The 23529-nt window shown below is 44.6% G+C and overlaps 1 protein-coding gene across 6 annotated transcripts in view; it reads left to right on the plus strand.

Moving 5' to 3' along the window:
- LOC137524665 (uromodulin-like) overlaps positions 1-23529 on the plus strand; it is a 408103-nt gene that overhangs the window by 275410 nt on the left and 109164 nt on the right. For all 6 annotated transcript variants that reach the window (XM_068244787.1, XM_068244788.1, XM_068244793.1 and 3 more), the window contains 2 exons: positions 8048-8210; positions 10536-10638. In XM_068244787.1, coding sequence (XP_068100888.1) covers positions 8048-8210; positions 10536-10638 — 266 coding nt within the window. The remainder of the gene's footprint in view (positions 1-8047; positions 8211-10535; positions 10639-23529) is intronic.

The raw sequence follows: 23529 nt of genomic DNA on the forward strand, positions 1-23529 counted from the left end.
ATTTTAAGTCCCCACATCATCAATTAGGGCAAATTTGGATATCTGGATAGAAAACCCGGACGTGCCCTTTAAATTGTTATAGGGTCAATGAGGCATGTAGCATAATTATTTTTTAAAGGAAAACACTTATTGATGATGTGGGGACTTAAAACCCCCCCCCCCAAAAAAAAATGGCTGTCAATTAACATTAGGCCTAGGTTCCAGACAGCGATCGTTGTGTCCAAAGTCCAAAGCACGTGCAAAGTGCAAATTGCAAACACGTGCAAACACATGCAAAGTGCCAATTGCAAACACGTGCAAAGTGTAAACTGCCACGTGCAAAGTGCCACGTGCAAAGTGCCACATGCAAAGTGCCACGTGCAAACACGTGCAAAGTGCCATGTGCAAAGTGCCATGTGCAAAGTGCTACATGCAAAGTGCCATGTGCAAAGTGCAAAGTGCCATGTGCAAACACGTGCAAAGTGCAATGTGCCATGTGCAAACATGTGCAAAGTGCCACGTGCAAAGTGCCACGTGCAAAGTGGCACACTTTTCATGTGGCACTTTGCACTTGGCACTTTGCATGTGGCACTTTGCACTTTGCACGTATTTACATGTGGCACTTTGCACATGGCACTTTGCACTTTGCACGTGTTTGTAGGTGGCACTTGGCACTTTGCACTTGGCACTTTGCACGTGGCACTTTGCACTTGGCACGTGTTTGTACGTGGCACTTTGCACTTGGCACTTTGCATGTGGTACTTTGCACGTCTTTGCACATTGCACTTGGCACTTTGCACGTGGCACTTTGCACTTGGCACTTTGCACTTGGCACTTTGCACGTGGCACTTTGCACGTGTTTGCACGTGGCATTTTGCACTTTGCAAGTGTTTGCATGTGGCACTTTGCATGTGTTTGCACATGGAACTTGGCACTTTGCACGTGGCACTTTTCACGTGTTTGCACGTGGCACTTTTCACGTGTTTGCACGTGGCGCTTTGCACTTTGCGCTTGCCACTTTGCACGTGGCACTTTACACATGTTTGCACGTGGCACTTTGCACATATTCCTATTCCCTAATCCCTAACCTAACCTAAACTGTACCTAGCTAAGGCTAATAGGTGTCCAGCAGGCAGCAGCTGGCCTGGTCTGTGCACACCACGCACACAGACACATAGCAGCTGCCTGCAGCACTGGAGCACAGCACACACTCTGACTGTCTTAATTAACGATTTAACAATAGTGTAGTGATAGTGAAGGGGTTAATAACTGAACAGCTTTATCACTGTGTAAACACTTGGCCAGCAGCACTGCAGCACACACTCTGACTGACTAACACACAATGAAATCAAGCTAATTAACGATTTAACTATAGTGTAGTGATAGTGAAGGGGTTAATTACTGAACAGCTTTAGGTTTATAACTGTGTACAGGCAGCCCTTGCTACTAGGCCATCAGCACTGGAGCATGTCTCTCAGTGAGCATTCAGCAAGCTAGGATGATCTGTCTCATCATGGCAGCCCTCATTACTATACAGGGGGCTGGCCAGTGTTCCTTTCTGTGATTGGGTGCCAGGGTTTAGGCTGGGAGCCCTCTGATTGGCTCAATGAGGTCAGGTGGGGCTGGCCAGGGTTACCCTCTGTGGTTGGTTGCTGGGGCTTCTTCTGGGAGCCCTCTGATTGGCTCCCAAGACGTCCTGGACCTCTTTCAGTACTTCAATGGTCAGATATCCGCGCGTGTATCCGCGGATATTCGCATAGCGTAGCCAACTATCCGCAGATAGCTATCCGGATTTGCCCAGGTATCCAGAATCCAGATCAGAGGTCGGATATAGCTGAAAAAAGGTCGGATATCCAGGTTATCCGGAATCCGGATGAGCACCCCTGCTTGCCGGTGAAGCGCTTGATTTGTGATAGCCCGACTCGCTGGAATTTAACGCTCCTGATGTTTGACCGCCTGCTACAACAGGAGAAAGCCGTCAAACTTTATTTGTACAACTACAGTGAAAGGACATGCTGTGGAGAGCTGGGGATGTTATGGCCGAAGTACTGGACACTCATGCGTAGTGCCTACAGGCTCATGCGTCCATTTGAGGAGGTGACAAACCTGGTGAGCCGCAGTGAAGGCGCCATCAGCGACTTGATCCCATATTCTTTCTTCCTAGAGCGTGCCATGCGTAGAGTGGTGGATCATGCTGTAGAAGAGCATGACCAAGAACAGGAGGAGGAGAAAGAATTTTGGAAATATCACCTGTGACATCAACACCTGTGGCATCACAGAGGAGGAGGGAGGAGGAGGAGGAGTCTAGGGGAAGAGGAGTCAGATGAGGAAGGTGGTTTTTTTGAGGAGGAGGCGGAAGAACAACCGCAGCAGGCATCGCAGGGGGCTTGTGCTGCTCACCTTTCCCGTGGTATTGTTTGTGGCTGGGGGGAGGAGGAGAACTTACCTGACATCACTGAGGAAGAGCAAGATGAGATGGCTAGTACGGCGGCATCCGACTTTGTGCAGATAGCGTCTTTCATGCTGTCCAGGCTGTTGAGGGACCACCGTATAAAAAAACTTAAGGGGAATGACCATTACTGGGTGGCCACACTAATAGACCCTCGGTATAAGCACAAAGTGGCAGAGATGTTTCCAAATCACCAGAAGGCAGAAAGGATGCAGCACTTGCAGAACAAGCTGGCCACTATGCTTTACAGTGCATTTAAGGGTGATGTCACCGCACAACAGAATAAAGATACCACTGCCAGTAATCTTCCTTCTCCTCCCATGTCCACGCAGGCAAGGACAGGACGCTCTAGCGATTTCATGGTGATGTCGGACATGCAGACATTCTTTACTCCAACGCTTCACCTTAGCCATTCCGGATCCACCCTCCACCAATGCCTCGACTGGCAGGTAGCCGACTACTTGGCCTTAAGTGTGGATGTAGACACTCTGAGCAGTGATGAACCCCTAGACTACTGGGTACTGGGTACTTTGACCTGTGGCCAGAGCTGTCACAAATTGCCATCCAACTTCTATTTTGCCCTGCCTCAAGTGTCCTGTCAGAAAGGACCTTCAGCACATCTGGAGGCATTATCAGTGAGAAGAGAAGTCGCCTAGGTGAGAAAAGTGTTTAGTACCTCACCTTTATCAAAATGAGTGAGGCATGGATCCTGGAGGGCTACTGCCTGCCCGAACACTAAGTCAGTCTCCACACACAGCATCTCTGCCTGCACGTCGTGTGACTGCCTGCCCCAAGACTAAGTCGGTCCCCACACAGCATCTCTGCCTGCAGGCTGCTTAACTTCCTTCTCCGCCACCACCAACAGGGTCCAGGACTCCTGGTGGATTCCTGAGTTTTAAGGCCGCTGCTAGCAGCGGCCACTATAATAATTTTTGTGGTGCGTGTACATGCCTGCCTACTGTTTCTGCCTGCACTGCGGCTGCAACAACAAAACAAAAGGCATGTATATGTGTCAATTCCCCTTCATCGTTACCTTGCTGCAGTGAAGGGGCTTGCGTATCACAATGAAGCAATGACCGGCTAAATGAGTGTGTTGGGGTTGGGGGGCACACCTGACCCAAGAAGATAATAAGGTTGTTGCTTCATTGTGGACAGACCAAATTCGATCAGCTGGATCTGTTGTTCTGTCATTCAGCTACCTCAGCACGACCATATGGGCTTGAAAACCGCCATCACCTGCACTCTCGCCATGGTGCGCACCAGTCCAGCACGGCCGTCACTACACAAACAGCTGTTTGTGGTTCGTTACAAAGTGAGTTTAGTCTGTCAGTGTGAATTAGTACACTAATTACACTACCTGATTGATGTATACACATGCAAGATGTTTTAAAGCACTTTAGGCCTCCAATTTAGCAATAAAATGTGATTTCTGGCCATAAACCCTGCTGTGCGTCAAATCCAGATTTTTCCCCGGGACTTTTGGCGTGTATCCCACTCCGCCATGCCCCCCTCCAGGTGTTAGACCCCTTGAAACATCTTTTCCATCACTTTAGTGGTCACAATTAGTGTTTGTAGTTTTAAAAGTTCATCTGCCCATTGAAGTCTATGGCGGTTCGAAAAGTTTGCATGTTCGCAAACTTTTTTCGCATGTTTGAGTTCGAGGTTCCTCCGATTTTGGTTCGCGACAACTCTAATAACCAACCCAGTGAATGTTCACAGCGTTGTGCTTCCTTAATTTACAAAACAGATTTTTTTTTCTAGTTTCTAATCTATGTAACATTGTTGTTGATGCACACTACAAATGTAAGTAACAGACGGAACCCGATAGTGCCGTATCAGCCTGCTATGTCATGCCAGCCATGCTCATGTCAACTTGGCAGTATGCATTGCCTTTCCACTTGTTATATGCAGAAGGAAAGTGTAGCCCAGCTGCTCCTACTGCTTCACGTTCATCATGTATCAGGTAATCAGCCAGTCCACACCCGGATCCACCAAGCATGTAAGAATGCGACGCAAAGGGGAAAAACACAACGTTTCGGCCTGTGGGTCTTTTCTAAGGACCAACAATCCAGAAAATTGTGCATTTTAGACTATAGTACTTTAAAGCGGTATAAAACTCTGACCTAATATTCAATAAAAACATATTTTCCTACTTTCTATGTGCCATACGGTTATCATATTTGCTTCTGTGCATAAGTACTGTATTATTATTCATTTAGAAATGACAAGTTTCCAAAGTACACTTTTTTGCTCTGAGAGCTGACTCTGCATTTTATTCCTAACTTTTTTTTTTCCATCTTGAAATATAAGCAGAAATGCGTTCTAACTGTCTGTCTGTGTTCAGGAGAGTCTGCAGTGTTTGTTTACATTCCTCACTTGATACAATTAAACACAAGATAACATTATCTCCAGTTGGATGTGTCCAGCTTTCCGGGCATTGAGCTTTTCTGTCCTGTGTTTAACCCTTTGACTGCTGTTCTAGTAAAAAAAAAAATGCTGGTAGTATATAATATGCTGTAAATAATGTTTCAGAGCAAAGAAGAATTGCTGGGTTTCATTCCGCTTTAAATAAAGAAAGCTATACTTACTGAAATCCAAGTGGAGACTTTGTAATTTTTGTCCTTTCCATTTGTTATAATCATAGCATGTATTTTATGTATTAGATCTAGTTTTGTACAGTTCACCTTGGCTAAAGACAAAATGTACTGTAAGTGATTTTACAAACCAGGCCTAATCTTATTAAAAATTGTGGCAAGGTTATGTAACTTTTTCCTGGGCCATATCAGACTGCATTGAAGGAATACAGAACTTGCACTTGTTGAGTTGCACTTGTGTGCAAATATGCAGCAAAAATGCTAGGTTTATAGGATCTCTTATGTTCTTTGTATGATTATTTTCAGCACAGAACTATACACCAGCTATCATATGGAAAATACTGTGGGATGGGAAAGTTTGGGCAACCTTGTTAATCGTCATGATTTTCCTGTACAAATCGTTGGTTGTTACGATAATAAATGTTAGTTAAATATATCATATAGGAGACACACACAGTGATATTTGAGAAGTGAAATTAAGTTTATTGGATTTACAGAAAGTGTGCAATAAATGTTTAAACAAAATTAGGCAGATGCATAAATTTAGGCACCACACAAAAAAAATGAAATCAATATTTAGTAGATCCTCCTTTTGCAGAAATTACAGCCTCTAAACGCTTACTGTAGGTTCCAATGAGAGTCTGGATTTTACTTGAAAGTATTTTGGACCATTCCTCTTTACAAAACATCTCCAGTTCATTGAGGTTTGGTGGCTTCCGAGAATGGACAGCTCTCTTTAACTCACACCACAGATTTTCAATTATATTCAGGTCTGGGGACTGAGATGGCCATTCCAAAACATTGTACTTCTTCCTCTGCATGAATGCCTTAGTGGATTTTGAGCAGTGTTTAGGGTCTTTGTCTTGTTGAAAGATCCATCCCCGTGGCAGCTTCAGCTTTGTCACTGATTCCTGGACATTGGTCTCCAGAATCTGCTGATACTGAGTGGAATCCATGCGTCCCTCAACTTTGACAAGATTCCCAGTCCCTGCACTGGCCACACAGCCCTACAGCATGATGAAACCACCACCATATTTTACTGTAGGTAGCAGGTGATTTTCTTGGAATGCTGTGTTGTTTTTCCTGCATGCATAACATCCCTTGTTATGCCCAAATAACTCAATTTTAGTTTCATCAGTCCACAGCACCTTATTCCAAAATGAAGCTGGCTTGTCCAAATGTGCTTTACCATACCTCAAGCGGCTCTGTGTGTGCTCTTCCTCTGCATCACTCTTGCATACAGCATCTCCTTGTGTAAAGTATGCTGAATGGTTGAACGATGCATAGTGGCTCTGCAGCAAGATGATGTTGTAGGTCTTCGGTGCTGGTCAGTGGGTTGACTCTGACTGTTCTCACCATTCATTGCTTCTGTCTATCCAAGATTTTTCTTGGTCTGCCACTTTGAGCCTTAACTTGAACTGAGCCTGTGGTCTTCCATTTCCTCAATATGTTGCTAACTGTGGAAACAGAAAGCTGAAATCTCTGAGACAGCTTTCTGTATCCTTCCCCTAAACCATGATGGTGAACAATCTTTGTCTTCAGGTCATTTGAGAGTTGGTTTGAGACCCTCATGTTACTATTCTTCAGAGAAAATTAAGAGGTTCCCACCTTACAATTGACCACCTTAACTGGTTCCCCGCCGCCGTACAGTATATCTACGCTCCTTTGGACTTCACTTCCCCGCCCGGAGCGTAGATATACGCACCCCCCGCCGCTACCGCCGCTACCGCCGATGTCCGCTCTCCCGCTCGCACTCCCGCGATCGTGCACGCCGCTGCCCGCTCGCCCGGAGATCAATGAACGGGAAAATACATTCCCGTTCGTTGATCTCTGCCCCCGCAATGATCTGCTGCTTTCGCTAAGCAGCTCGATCATTGTAAAAAAAAAAAAAAAATACCAGCCTCTTTGTACTTCCTCCAAGCTTCCGGAAGGAAGCTTGGAGGTCGCATTACACTGTTGCCATCTTGTGGCCAAATAGTAAACTACACCCTAAACTATTTTTCACACACACATACATTACTTATACAAAAAAAATTAACTCATTACCTCCCACACTCCCCATTTTTTTTTTTTTTGTAATTAAAAAAAAAATAAAAAATGTACAATTAAAAAAAATACATAAATAGTTACCTTAGGGACTGAACTTTTTAAATATTTATATCAGGAGGGTACAACACTGTTACTTTATAAACTATGGGCTTGTAATTAGGGATGGACGCAAAACTGAAAAAAATGCACCTTTATTTCCAAATAAAATATTGGCGCCAAACATTGTGATAGGGACATAATTTAAATGGTTTTATGACCGGGACAAAAGGGCAAATACATTTCATGGGTTTTAATTACAGTAGCATGCATTATTTAAAAACTATAATGGCCGAAAACTGAAAAATAATGTTTTTTTTCCCATATGTTTTCCTATTTTCCCATTAAAACAGATTTAGAATAAAATTATTCTTGGCATAATGTCCCACCTAAAGAAAGCCTAATTGGTGGCGAAAAAAACAAGATATAGTTAATTTCATTGCGATAAGTAATGATAAAGTTATAGGCGAATGAATGTAAGGAGCGCTGAAAGGAGAAAATTGCTCGGATGCTGAAGGGGTAAAACCCCTCAGTTGGGAAGTGGTTAAATACTCTTTCTCATAATTGGATTTACCTGTGTATGTAGGCCAGGGGTCACTCAGCTTACCAGGCCAATGTGAGTTCCAATAATTAGTTCTACAGGTTTTGGAATCAATAAAATGACAATGCCCAAATTTATGCACCTGCCTAATTTTATTTAAACAATTATTGTGCATTTTCTGTAAATCCAATAAACTTCATTTCACTTCTCAAATATCACTGTGTGTCTCTCCTATATGATCTACTTAACTGACATCTTTTGTTGTAACAACCAACGATTTATACAGGAAAAATTGTGACGACTAACAAAGTTGCCCAAACTTTCGCACCCCACTGTATAATGAACATATTTTATAGTCTACCATAACATTTTAATATGTTGTTTTCTTTTGTTGAATAGTTGCCCTAACAAGCAGGACTCATCAATTAGTGTCCCCATGAATGGTGTGTCAGATGAAGGTCGCTTTTCCTTGCAGTTATTTAAGTTCATAACAGGATATAACACGATCTACCTGCACTGTGAAATAAACCTGTGTGATTTCACAACGAGTGTTTGTGAACCGGTGAGTACACTGAACAAATGGATACATTATTTCCTTTCTAAAATACTAAAGATATTTGTGCTCCTGATTGCTCTTCTGCATGTTTTGTTTCTCACTGTCTTTAAAATGTGACTAAAGGTAATTATGTGGCAAGTCTGTACTTTCCAGGACTGGATTTACAGTACGTCTTCATAGACTATAGGCAAAGGAGACCTGTTACTAAATCTTGTCTAAAACTCCACCCCTTACGTATCTCACCAAAGTCATGTCCTCTTTATGCTGATCAGGTTAGAGACAAATGTATGCTGATTTAAATAGACTCTAAATCAGAGGCATAACTAGAAATCCCCGGGCCCTCCTGCAAAAAAAAATAAAAAATGCCCCCCACCCACTTAGGGCCTTTGGGGGGCAGGAGGGGTCGCAACATAAGAGGAGAGTGTGGCAGATCAGCAGGGAGGGGGGACATTCCCCCCCTCCCTCACCTCGGGCTCTCCTCTCAGCGCTCCCCTCCTGCTATCATTAGTGGTGGCGGCAGGCTGAACACATACCTCCATCACGCAGGAGGTCTCCGATCTCTAAGAGCTTCATGCTACTTCCTGTTTACACAGGAAGTAACATGAAGCACTTACTGACCGGAACCTCCGGGCGCGATGGAGGTATGTGTTCAGCCTGCCGCCGCCCGCTGCCACTAATAATTGCAGGAGGGGAGCGCTGAGAGGAAAGCCCGAGGTGAGGGAGGGGGGGGGGAATGTCCCCCTCCTCGCTGATCTGTCACACTCTTCTCTTATGTTGCGACCCCTCCTGCCCCCCAAAAAGGCCCTGAGCGGGCCCTAGGGGGGCCCCAGGCCCCCCCCTGTGGGGGCAGGGGTATCATCCCCTATTGTTACGCCCCTGCTGTAAAGAAAAATTACCAGTGCTTTAAAAAAGTCATTCCATTCCACACCAACCATTACAGATGTCCGTATAACAAGTGCAGTCATTACAGTTATGGACCCCATAATACTAACATTCCTCATATCCTCATACTAATAAATGCCTATCCTTGCCTCCCCTGCCATGAAGCAAGTGCTGCCATCCTGTCCCCAATCCACCCCACATATGGACTCTTCAATTCTGTGCTATATTACTACATTTATTTAAACTACAAGAGTAAGGGTTGCTTTTTTGACATCATATATCACACCACACTGCCCAGTGGACACTCCACATACACCCTACATGCACACAACTACATATACTTAAATTTGTGTGCATCAAAAAAGGGCTCCTGGAAAAAAGGGCGCGGGATATAGCCGAAATTATAAGTTGTAATGTAAAACAATATTTTTTGTTTATAGCTTGTAAACGAAAATGTAGTGCTAAATAGGTTAAATAAACGAAAATTAAATGGCAAAATACCGTCTATAACAACAAACAACAAACGAATTCTGAAATGGAACATCAAATAGCGTCTATAACAAAAAATGATATTTACACTTAATATAGGTGGTATCAGTGGCCTGTGGCACCCTGACGGTGGGAGCTGCACAGGCAGCAGGAGCAAGGCAATGCAGCAGCAGGTGTAACGTGTGCCAGGAGCATGCCGGACGTGGCACGTGTCATGTGGCACTTGGAACGTGTCACATGGCATGTGTCACGTGGCACTTGGATTGGATATCTGGGTATTCGGATCTGAATCGGATCCGGATTTTGAAAAGGGGTATCCGAGCAGCACTGGTAATAAACCTTATTCTGTAAATGAAAACTTTTGTTAACACGCCTACATTTCCTGTTGGGCGCCCAGTAGCCGATATTTTGCATTGTAGTCTATGGCGGCGCCCTTTTTTGTCCACTAGCCATATGCACCCTTTTTTACTGCTTCCCTTAAATTTACCTGCAGACTCATCAGCCTACCTCTTACCCTCCTTCTGCTTCACAAAAAACTTCAATATTTTCACTACTGCTTGACTTCGCAGGCAGCCACGTCTTGTGTAACCACTCCCTTTTTTTAATGCTCTTCTCTTGCAGATTATAGGGCTCTGAGTGTCTCAAACTTAGCACTGCTGGCTGTTGCATGAGCATACCAAATACTGTACTTTAGATCACTTGGAACCTATTTACAAATGTACAGTGGTATGCTTGTGAACAGACTGAAGACACTTGGAGGAGATAGTTTTTTTACGTTGCCCTTGTACTACTGGCATAGTACAAGTGGCCAAACTGACTTGGTGTGTGGGTTTTATAGGACCAGAAAGCTACTTAGATTATTTGTGAACTATTCTATAAGATTCACAAATACAATGTACTGTATGCCTTGTCTTTTGTATTTTGTGTACAATAATTATATCATTATTTATTCTATTACAGGCATGTAATGATTCCAGAAATTTCAACATAAAATCTAAATCTATTGAAAGCTTCATCTACAATGTTTCTATAGGACCAGTACAAATGATGCCTGACACACCAGGTAACATACCATAAAGATTGTGTTAGAGCTTGTACATTATCATTATTATTATTATTATTATTTTTTTTTTTTAAAGTTAAAACACAACATACAATTCCAAAGGCCTTCAATACCATACGTAAGCTGTGTCTTCTATCGTAATATCACTCCTTGATGGTCGGTTTCCCCAATCCCCTCTTTGTTAGCTCTCATCTGAATTTTTATGTCACTAGTCTCCAAGTTTCAGTTTATAATATGTTAACAAGCTCCACCAGACTTTTTTAAATTTCTTTTGGCATTTCCATTTTATGTGTATTGTTTTTAGAGCAATTAATCAACTAATCAGCGATTAGCATTTATCATCATTTTATTGCATGGAGACTTATGAAACCACTCCAGACTTACTTGGCAGGCTATATTGCATCCTACATATTAAAAGCCCTGGGACCTATTTTCATAGGCTGAGTCCATGTCAGGAGCCAAGTGCACATGTGCAGAACTGCAGGCGGGTGTGGGTCCGCGTAAGCGGATGTGGATGCGCATACCTGGATGTAGGCTGGCAGCTACGGCCCCACGCTCTGTCTGTCAATCTAGCACCCATTTTGAAACGAGTCTAATTGACTAGTAAAAGTATAATTTTTTGTTTCCACTAATCCTAGAAGAAGGTAGATGTAGAAACGTAACAAATTCTGCCCTTTTCCTGCTGATGTAGACAATGGGGAAAATCAACACAATGACTGCAGGAACTTCAGCTATACTTCACGTTATTGCAATCACCTCTCTAGTTCAGTCTGCAGCTAACTATGATTTTTGAAACTTCTTTTCAGCCACAAGAACTCATTCACTGAAATAGTGTAAGGTTTACAGAGGTGCCAAAAGAATAAAAATAGATAAAACTTTTAAAACATGGGGAGGCAGTGGTGGACTTACCTCCTCCAAGCAGACACAAAAAAGTGTTAACATTTAAAACATAGAAAATGTATTTATACACTCCAAGGTTCTTTGCAACGCGATTCGCACGTATGTCCCTGCTTCATCAGGCCATAGGGTAGGAGTATATGGCAAATGCAGGTCTCATTCTGGGCCAGGTGCCTCTTTGATTTACTGCAATGTCTTTGTTTTGTATCCAACAGTGTCGGTATTCAAATTTGTGTTGATCTTACATTCAACCTGAATATACAGTGGGTTGCAAAAGTATTCGGCCCCCTTGAAGTTTTCCACATTTTGTCACATTACTGCCACAAGCATGCATCAATTTTATTGGAATTCCACGTGAAAGACCAATACAAAGTGGTGTACATGTGAAAAGTGGATGGAAAATCATACATCATTTCAAACATTTTTTTAAAAATAAATAACTGCAAAGTGGGGTGTGCGTAATTATTCGGCCCCCTGAGTAAATACTTTGTAGAACCACCTTTTGCTGCAATTACAGCTGCCAGTCTTTTAGAGTATGTCTCTACCAGCTTTGCACATCTAGAGACTGAAATCCTTGCCCATTCTTCTTTGCAAAACAGCTCCAGCTCAGTCAGATTAGATGGACAGCGTTTGTGAACAGCAGTTTTCAAATCTTGCCACAGATTCTCGATTGGATTTAGATCTGGACTTTGACTGGGCCATTCTAACACATGGATATGTTTTGTTTTAAACCATTCCATTGTTGCCCTGGTTTTATGTTTAGGGTCATTGTCCTGCTGGAAGGTGAACCTCCGCCCCAGTCTCAAGTCTTTTGCAGTCTCCAAGAGGTTTTCTTCCAAGTTTGCCCTGTATTTGGCTCCATCCATCTTCCCATCAACTCTGACCAGCTTCCCTGTCCCTGCTGAAGAGATGCACCCCCCGAGCATGATGCTGCCACCACCGTATTTGACAGTGGGGATGATGTGTTCAGAGTGATGTGCAGTGTTACTTTTCCGCCACACATAGCGTTTTGCATTTTGGCCAAAAAGTTCCATTTTGGTCTCATCTGACCAGAGCACCTTCTTCCACATGGTTGCTCTGTCCCCCACATGGCTTGTGGCAAACTGCAAACGGGACTTCTTATGCTTTCTGTTAACAATGCCTTTCTTCTTGCCACTCTTCCATAAAGGCCAACTTTGTACAGTGCATGACTAATAGTTGTCCTATGGACAGAGTCTCCCACCTGAGCTGTAGATCTCTGCAGCTCAACCAGAGTCACCATGGGCCTCTTGACTGCATTTCTGATCAGCGCTCTCCTTGTTCGGCCTGTGAGTTTAGGTGAATGGCCTTGTCTTGGTAGGTTTACAGTTGTGCCATACTCCTTCCATTTCTGAATGATCGCTTAAACAGTGCTCCGTGGGATGTTTAAGGCTTTGGAAATCTGTTTGTAGCCTAAGCCTGCTTTAAATTTCTCAATAACTTGATCCCTGACCTGTCTTGCGTGTTCTTTGGACTTCACGGTGTTGTTGCTCTCAATATTCTCTTAGACAACCTCTGAGGCCCTCACAGAGCAGCTGTATTTGTACTGACATTAGATTACACACAGGTGCACTCTATTTAGTCATTAGCACTCATCAGGCAATGTCTATAGGCAAATGACTGCACTCAGATCAAAGGGGACTGAATAATTATGCACACACCACTTTGCAGTTATTTATTTGTAAAAAAATGTTTGGAATCATGTATGATTTTCATTCCACTTCTCATGTGTACACCAGTTTGTGTTGGTCTTTCATGTGGAATTCCAATAAAATGGATTCATGTTTGTGGCAGTAATATGACAAAATGTGGAAAACTTCAAGGGGGCCGAATACTTTTGCAACCCACTTTAAGTGTTCAAATTTGGACCTTGTTGACCCAAAATCATGTGAATTGACTGATCGAATTTGGTGCTCCCATAGTGCCCAATATTCCCCCCTGACTGAGATCTTCTAATGAGACACAACTCTGTGTCTGCTGGCAGAGTGGATGCAGGACTGCAGCCTTTGCTAAAAATTGAGTTTGTCTAATGTTGTAGTTAGACAGTTTCCCTGCTGTATACTAGTTCGATATAATAATTGCTGATCACTAGATCAATAGATAGATATTGTTTTATTGGTGAGATAGATAGCAGAGATAGGTGGTGTATTATTGTACATTAGCTCCTCCTGTAATCTGACATTTTTATAGGCTTTCATTAATTATATCGGTACTAAAGGTTTGCATTTGCAGGTTATGTCACAAATAGTTTTGTGTAGCTGGACGGTGTAACGCATAACGCACAAGGTTTTTGTTAAAAAATCTCTCAAAAATATATTTTTTAGCATTTGTAAAGTACCGTATATTTAGTTTGTTTCACTGCAGGCCACAGCAAATGACGTACAATTTTACTTAAAGCACCACTATTGCCAAAATCATAAAATTGTAAATACACGTAAACACATTCAAAAACAATTCTTCCAGAATAAAATGAGCTATAAATTACCTTTCTCCTATGTTGCTGTCACTTATAGTAGTGTAACATTCTTACCTTCCAGCGGCAGGTCCCGCGGCGTCACCGGCATGGTCCGGGAGAGCGGCGGGACTTTGCAGCCGACGTCCTCTGGCGGCATCCCCAGCTTTCCTCCGGTGGTGAGTTGCACAGTGTGACCAAACGTGCGTGCGTGTATGCCATTAAGCCTTATAGGCTTAGGAGGAAGATCTAGCTGAGGTCAGCAGTGATGTCACTGAAGTGACATCACTAGGGTAGTGGTTTCTGGGGAATTGGGATCTGTGTTTAAGGCCAGTGGTTGCAGTCACTCACAGGCCTTGATACTAATCAGTTCGCTGGTTCTAGGTATAGCTAGCTTCTCTGAGCTACATTGATATATTGTGTAGGCGCACAATATACTGTATATGTACTCCAGTTAGTCAGTCTTTATTATTTTCGTATATATTCTCGTAATAATATTATTATTGTAACATCTCATTGTATATTATCTGTGTACCGACTTTTGCCCGCCTCTTGACCTCGCTTCGTCTAGTCCTTCTGTACCGCTGCCATCTGATATTCGGTACTGACTCGGCCTGTCCCTGACTTCGTTATTGCCTAATCCTTACAATTCAACTGAGATCTGACCTATGTGTATGACTCTGCTTGATTATTGACTACGATTTAGCCTAGCTACTCTGTACCTTGATAGCTCTGACTAGTGAACGACCTTAGCGTGATCCTGACTACGCTGTTACTATTGTTTGTATATAACCTGTACGCTATCTCACCACGCACCAGCGTGATAAGTAGGTAGTAGAAATTTGAGAGAACCGATAGGTTTTGGAGTAGCCCATCTTCTTATGGGGGGTTCTCAGGGTTTTCGTTATCTTCAAAAGCACTTAGCAAATTGTGGCTGCTCCGTCCAACTGCCAAAAAAGTGTGCATTGAGCAGGGAAGCTGGCCAGCATCTTTATATAAATCCTTTCCAGGGAGTGTCTTTATAAAGAATAAAGGCCATGCTGAGAATTAATTTCTCTGGAAGAAACGTACTTCTTATTTAAATGTGTTTGTAAATGTATTTACATGTATTTAAAATGTTACAATTTTCGCTATAGTGGTCCTTTAATTGTTGTATAATATATCAGCACACAGACAATGTCACTTTTCTGAGAATGAATAAGGCTCTGATTCTCTTCTGCAGAGTGCACTGATAGGTTGGCAACTGTTGCAAGGCCTACCAGCTACTCTAGGAAGAACAGAGAAGGAGCTATCTATCAGTTACCTATCTAACATATACTGGGGGGCAGCTACCTATCTAACCTATACTGGGGGGCACCTACCTACCTACCTATCTAACCTATACTGGGAGGCAGCTACCAATCTAACCTATACTGGGGGGGGGGGGGCAGCTACCTATCTAACCTATACTGGGGGGCAGCTACCAATCTAACCTATACTGGGAGGCAGCTACCAATCTAACCTATACTGGGGGGCAGCTACCTATCTAATCTATACTGGGGGCACCTACCTATCTAACCTATACTGGGGGGCAGCTACCAAATCTAACCTATACTGGGCGGCAGCTACCTAATCTAACCTATACTGGGAGGCACCTACCTAATCTAACCTATACTGGGGGACACCTACCTAATCTATACTGGGGGGCACCTACATAATCTAACCTTTACTGGGGGGGCACCTACCTAATCTTACCTATACTGGGGGGGCACCTACCTAATCTATACTGGGGGCACCTATCTAACCTATACTGGGGGCACCTACTTATCTAACCTGTATTGGGGGCACCTACCTAGCTAGCCTATACTGGTGGCAACTATACTGGCTACCTATATTGGAGGCACCTACCTAACTAACCTATACTGGGGGCACCTACCTATCTAACCTATGCTGGGGAAAACTTATCTGGCTACCTATATTAGAGGCACCCACCTAGCTAACCTATACTGGGGGCACCTACCTATCTAACCTATACCGGGGGCACCTGCCTATCTAACCTATACTGGGGGCACCTGCCTATCTAACCTATACTGGGGGCAACTATACCGGCTACCTATACTGGAGGTACCTACCTGGCTAACCTATACTGGTGGCAACTATACTGGGGCACCTATGCCTGGCTACCTATACTGGGGTACCTATGCCTGGCTACCTATACTGGGGGGACCTAATAGCTGGCTATCTATACTGAGTGCAACTAGACCTGGCTAACATACTGCAAGCACCCATACCTGGCTCCGCGGGGGGGGGGCGCAATTTTTACACCCTCGCCCCGGGTGCATTTTAGCCTAGAAACTGCCCTGGTTGGGGCCCTCTGCCTTTTCTGTGAAGCCTAAAGAGATGGCTAGTACCTCCAATTTTCAGTTCGCGAACCTCAAACACGAACTTCTGCAAAAGTTCGGTTTGCGCAAACTTTCGCGAACCGCAATAGACTTCAATGGGGAGGCGAACTTTGAAAACTAGAAACATTTATGCTGGCCACAAAAGTGAAGGAAAAGATGTTTCAAGGGGTCTAACACCTGGAGGCATGGTGGAATGGGATACACGCCAAAAGTCCAAGGGAAAAATCCACAATGCACAATCCACAATCCAAAATGACACACAGCAGCGTTTTAAGGGCCGAAATCACATTGCATGCTAAATTGGTGGCCTAAAGTGCTTTAATACATCTTGCATGTGTATACATCAATCAGGTAGTGTAATTAGTGTACTGCTTCACACTGACAGACCAAACTCACTGTGTGACGCACCGCAAACAGCTGTTTGTGTAGTGATGTCCATGCTGGACTGGTGCGCACCATGGCCAGAGTGCAGGCGATAGCGGTTTTCAAGCCCATATGGTCGTCAGGCTGAGGTAGCTCAATGACAGAACAGTGACTGTCCAGCAGAAAAATTAGGCAGGCCGCTGCTTCTGGAATCCGCCTGGAGTCCTGGACCCTGTTGGTGGTGGCTGAGAAGGCAGTCAAGCAGCCTGCAGGCAGAGATGCTGTGTGGGGACTGACTTAGTCTTGGGGCAGGCAGTCACATGGCGTGCAGGCAGAGATGCTGTGTGGGGGGACTGACTTACTCTTCGGGCAGGCAGTAGCCCTCCGGGATCCATGCCTCATTCATTTTGATAAAGGTGAGGTACTGAACACTTTTGTGACCTAGGCGACTTCTCTTCTCACTGACAATGCCTCCAGCTGTGCTGAAGGTCCTTTCTGACAGGACGCTTGAGGCAGGGCAAAACAGAAGTTGGATGGCAAATTGTGACAGCTCTGGCCACAGATCAAGCCTGTGCACCCAGTAGTCCAGGGGTTAATCGCTGCTCAGAGTGTCTATATCCAGACTTAAGGCCAGGTAGTTGGCTACCTGCTGGTGGAGGTGTTGGTGGAGGGTGGATCCGGAAGGGCTAAGGCAAGGCATTGGGCTAATGAATGTCCACATGTCTGACATTACCATGAGATCGCTGGAGCATCCAGTCCTTGCCTGCATGGACATAGGAGAAGGATTACTGGCAGTGGTACCTTTATTCCATTGTGCTGTGACATCACCCTTATATGCACTTTAAAGCATAGTTGCCAGCTTGTTCTGCAAGTGCTGCATCCTTTATGCCTTCAGGTGAGTTGGTAACATCTAGGCGGGTCTAAATCACGTGACCTGGAGCGCTCCTCACGGCTGCAACACTACGCTAGCAGGACATGGCATCAGTGCGCGTTCCCCGCCATACGGCAATACAGCAGTGCGGGTAGAGCAGATGCCTGAGAGCCTATGTTGTCCAATGATCCATACCTTAGTGGTGAATTGTTCAGATGACATCGCAGTGATGGTAACTGAACGACTGAACTACTTGTAGTGAGACTATTTGGACTTTGTTACAACTAGCTTGCAAGATGAAGAGGATTCCGATTGCCCTTCATTATTAGGCACATACAACTCTGAAGATACGGCTAAACTGGTACCGGTACCGATAGGGGTGGTTGAGTGTGTGGTGCGTGATGAAGGTGCGGAAGGTGGTGTGCTCAATACAGGCTACTTTTAATTGATTTTAATTTGGCTACACACGATTGGATTTGGTGTCACAATAAAGCGAATTTTCTATTTTTGCATATACCTATGATCTCTCCCATTTTTTTTGCTAACAATATTATACATCATTTTTTGGTGGGGCTGATCCCTCGCATTGAGGTGTGGGTATTATAATTTAAGGTGGCAGTCAAGATAGGCAAAGTTTATTTATGATTTTGAGTTGGTAACATCTCTGCCACTTTGTGCTTATACCGAGGGTCTAGTAGCGTGGCCACCCAGTACAGCTCATTCCCCTTGAGTTTTTTATACAGGGGTCCCTCAACAGCCTGGACAGCATGAAACACGCCATCTGCACAAATTTGGATGCAGATGTCCTATCCATCTCCTCTTGCTCTTCCTCAGTGATTTCAGGTAAGTTCTCCTCCTCCCCCCAGCCACGAAGAATACCACAGGAACATTGAGCAGCACAAGCCACCTGCGACACCTGCTGTGGTTGTTCTTCCGCCTCCTCCACAAAAAAAAACACCTTCCTCATCATCTGACTCCTCTTCCCCACACGACTCTTCCTCCTCCTCCTCCCCCCTCTGTGCTGCCGCAGGTGTTGAGGAAACATCTGGTTCTACTGAGAATTGATCCCATAACTCTTCCTCCTGTTCCTGTAACTGTTCCTGTTCACGCTCCTCCACAGCTTGATCCACCACTCTACGCACGGCACGCTCCAGGAAAAAAAGCATATGGGATCAAGTCGCTGATGGCGCCTTCACTGCGGCTCACAATGTTTGTCACCTCCTCAAACGGCCACATGAGCCTCCAGGAATTTCGCATGAGTGTCCAGTACTTTGGCCAGAACATTCCCATCTCCCTACAGCATGTCCTTTCCCTGTAGTTGTACAGATACTGGTTGGTGGCTTTCTCCTGTTGTAGCAGGAGCGTTGAATTAAACATCAGGAGCGTTGAAGGAGGAGGAGGATGACAGCGAAGAGGATGTAGCAGGAGGAGTAGGAGGAGAAGGAGAGGGGGTGGCAGGTGTCACAACTAGGTCCGCTGCACAGCCACATACTCCCTGCTTGCCAGCGGTTACCAGGTTGACCCAATGGGCTGTGTAAGTAATGTACCTGCCCTGACCGTGCTTGGCAGACCAGGCATCCGTGGTCAGATGGACCCTTGACCCAACGCTGTGTACCAGAGATGACACCACTTGCCTTTCAACTTCATGGTACAGTTTGGGTATCGCCTTTTTTGAGAAATAATTGCGGCCTGGTATCTTCCACTGCGGTGTCCCAATGGCCACAAATTTTTGGAAGGCAACAGAGTCCACCAGCTATTATGGTAACAGCTGGCGAGCTAACAGTTCCACCAAGCCAGCTGTCAGACGCCGGGCAAGGGAGTGACTGGCAGACATTGCCTTCTTCCACTCAAAGATTTCCCTCACAGACACCTGGCTGCTGCTGTGGGCAGAGGAGCAGGAACCTCTCAAGGTGAGAGGCGGAGTGGAGGAGGGTGGCTGTGATTGTGAAGGTGCAAGAGAGAAAGCAGATGAAGATGATGCACCTAAAGGAGGAAGAGGAGAAGGAGGGTGGCTTTGCTTTTGTGTGCTGCTTTTCCTCAGGTGGTCTTCCCATTGCAGTTTGTGCCTTTTCGCCATGTGCCTTCGCAAGGCAGTTGTCCCTACACGGGTGTTGGCCTTTCCACGGCTCAATTTTTGGTGGCAGAGAGAACAGATGGCATTGCTCTGATCTTTTTGTAACAATAATGGCTGTGAATCAGTTAATTCCCCACCAAATAACTCCTGCGAAGCGTCAAATGCAGTGGATGTGGTGCTTATAGTAGTGCTGGTGGCTGCGGAAGATGAGGTGTTCTGTGTTAATTTAGTCAACCACGTCCTGACAATCTTGGGAGTTGATGGGACGTGACTTCTTCTGAGCTCTGTACTTTGGTCCTTGGCCACACGAAATCACGTCAGCACGACCTCGAACAGACCAGCCGGGTGGCCTGTCTCTGGGTCTGCCTCTGCCTGTTGTTTTGTCCCCATCAGGGGGGATGAAGTGAAAGGTCTGCACTGACTTGCACACAGGTGCAGTGAAAGGTATGTAGTGACTAATATTACACAATACAATGTGCAGCTGTCACACAGGTGCAGTGAACAGGTATGCACGGACTGGTATATTAAACAGTGTGCGGTCACACAGGTACTGTGAACAATTATGCAATGACTAGTATTACAAATGTGCAGCTGTTACACACACACAGGTACCGTGAACAGGTATGCAGTGACTGGTATATAATATAACACTGAGTGCGGTCACGTAGGTGCACTGAACAGGTATGCAGTGACTGGTATCAATACAATGTGCGGCTAACACACACCAGGTGCTGTAAACAGGCGCAGTGACTGGTATATAATATAACACTGCATGCGGTCACATAGGTGTACTGAACAGGTATGTAGGAATTGGTATTACAAATGTGCAGTTGTCACACACACAGGTACAGTGAACAGGTTCAGTGACTGGTATATAATATAACACTGCGTGCGGTCATGTAGGTAGGTGCACTGAACAGGTATGCAGTGATTGGTATTACAAATATGCCGCTGTCACACACACAGGTACCGTGAACAGGTGCAGTGACTGGTATATAATATAACACTGCATGCGGTCACGTAGGTAGGTGCACTGAACAGGTATGCAGTGATTGGTATTACAAATATGCAGCTGTCACACACACAGGTACCGTGAACTGGTGCAGTGACTGGTATATAATATAACACTGCATGCAGGCCAAGTAGGTAGGTGCACTGAACAGGTATGCAGTGATTGGTATTACAAATGTGCAGCTGTCACACACACAGGTACCGTGAATAGGCGCAGTGACTGGTATAAAATATATAACACTGCGTGCGGTCACGTAGGTAGGTGCACTGAACAGGTATGCAGTGATTGGTATTACAAATGTGCAGCTGTCACACACACACACACAGGTACCGTGAACAGGTAGTCACTGAATGTGCTGGGCCTGGCAGTGGCACAGTATTGAATTACCAAGGGGCCAAAGGCCAGCTGCGACTGACTGACAGGGCTGTATATGCAAGTGTCTGTGGGACACAAAAAAAAAAAAATACAAGAACAACATCAGCTCTCAAAAGAGCTGTTGAGGGGTGCTTTTTAGCAATAAGTATCAGCAAGGAGCAAGCTAACAAGCCTAACAAGAGCGTAACTAAGCTTTCCCTAATGTCTCTGCAGCAAGCTCTCCCTTCTCTAATTACTGCAGCCACACGAGTGAGGGAAATGGCTGATGCTGCCTGCCTTTTATAAGGGCCTGGGGGGCTCCAGGAGATAGTGTAGCCTGATTGTCTACCATGTGTGTTGACTGTGATGTAGAGGGTCAAAGTTGAGCCTAAGGATGTAGGATAGGGGGCGGATTGAACTCACATATAGATTGCGATTCACCGCGAACGCGAACCACCGAAGTTCGCGCAAATCGGTTCGCCGGCGAACCGTTCGGGTCATCTCAAGAGGCCTATCACTTGTAACGGAGCTTTGTAACCAGTTAATTTTATTTCTGGTCCCCTCTGGGCTTTCTGTCTCTATCTATACAAACGCTACACAGTCCAGAAAAAAAAAGTCTATGGCCGCCAACTTAAGCAGTTAATAGCAAAGCCCCTGTACATGCTAGGAATACCACATTTGCATGTACGTTAAGGAGGACAGTGGAAAGAAGAGGGCATTTAAAAAAAAAGACATAATAGTTTTGGAGAAAATGGATTTTTGAATTACAATAGGTAAAAAAGTACATACTTAAATGTGGTAAATGACAGATAATGTATCAGCCTTAAGGTAGCGTGAATTTACTTATATCAAAAGAAAACGCAGTGAATTTCATGACCGGGTTTCCAGGAGGTCCTTACGATGTGCGTACAGACCCCCTGTACACCCTGTGGAAGTGGCAATGCTTTGGCCAGAGATAGCTATACAGGAAGTGCAGAATTATTAGGCAAGTTGTATTTTTGAGGAATAATTTTATTATTGAACAACCACCATGTTTCTCAATGAACCCAAAAAACTCATTAATATCAAAGCTGAATATTTTTGAAAGTAGTTTTTAGTTTGTTTTTAGTTTTAGCTATTTTAGGGGGATATCTGTGTGTGCAAGTGACTATTACTGTGCATAATTATTAGGCAACTTAACAAAAAACAAATATATACCCATTTCAATTATTTATTTTTTACCAGTGAAACCAATATAACATCTCAACATTCACAAATATACATTTCTGACATTCAAAAACAAAACAAAAACGAATCAGTGACCAATATATCCACCTTTCTTTGCACGGACACTCAAAAGCCTGCCATCCATGGATTCTGTCAGTGTTTTGATCTGTTCACCATCAACATTGCGTGCAGCAGCAACCACAGCCTCCCAGACACTGTTCAGAGAGGTGTACTGTTTTCCCTCCTTGTAAATCTCACTGCAACGATCGGTGTCCTAAACCAGAGAGAGAATCTGATCCTTGGCGATCCACAGTATCCCCAAGAATACAGATATACCCGATTATTAAGGCTCTGCGGAATCAATAATCAGATATGTCTAACCTCTAGACACCTGAGAGAGTGTAAGTGTTTGGTGCAACAGTAACAACTCTGAGTGAAGACCACCAGGAGAGCTGGCGGCCTAAGACTCCTGAGGAATTCACCCCTGACTATGGGTGATATTCCTATAGCCTGTGGACCCCTGGGCGAGGGACCGAGACTGGGTTGCAGGAAGCCCTGCTGCTAATATGCAAGGATTTGCCCTGAACTGGGCTAACGTAACACAGTAATAGCAATACTAGTCTGGGGTGTGAGGTCCGTAGTCACAACACCCTGGAACTAGTCTGGAGCATAACATAAATGATAATACAATTCCCTAGTCTTGGGTGTGAGTTCCGTGATCATCAACACCCTCGAACTAGTCTGGAATATAACACAAAGACAATACAGTTCCCTAATCTTGGGTGTGAGGGCCTTGATCTCAACACCCTGGAACTATGCTAGATAGAGTTGGGCCGAACCTCCGATTTTAGGTTCGCGAACCCCGTTCGCGAACTTTCGCAAAAGGTTCGGTTCGCGAAAAAGTTCGCGAACCGCAATAGACTTCAATGGGGAGGCGAACTTTCAAAGTTTTAAAACATTCTATCAGCTGGAAAAATGATAGAAAACATGTTTCAAAAGCTCTAATACCTGGAGCAACACCTAATTGAGTGAAATACACATCACTGCTGGAGGACCCACCCTCCCTCCCTCCTCCTCCAAGCAAGGTCCTTTATACCATTTGCCTACCTACACTAATTAGTTATGGGACAGCTGCTACACACTCTGCTAGGGAGATTTTATCCTCCCTCCTCCCTTCTCCCTCCTCCCTCCTCCCTTCTACCGGAGGGAGGAGGGTCTCTTCTGCCAGGGAATTATACTATTTTAAAAACCAGTATACATCAT

The sequence above is a fragment of the Hyperolius riggenbachi genome, chromosome 7, assembly GCF_040937935.1.
Source record: "Hyperolius riggenbachi isolate aHypRig1 chromosome 7, aHypRig1.pri, whole genome shotgun sequence".
Taxonomy (NCBI): Eukaryota; Metazoa; Chordata; class Amphibia; order Anura; family Hyperoliidae; genus Hyperolius; species Hyperolius riggenbachi.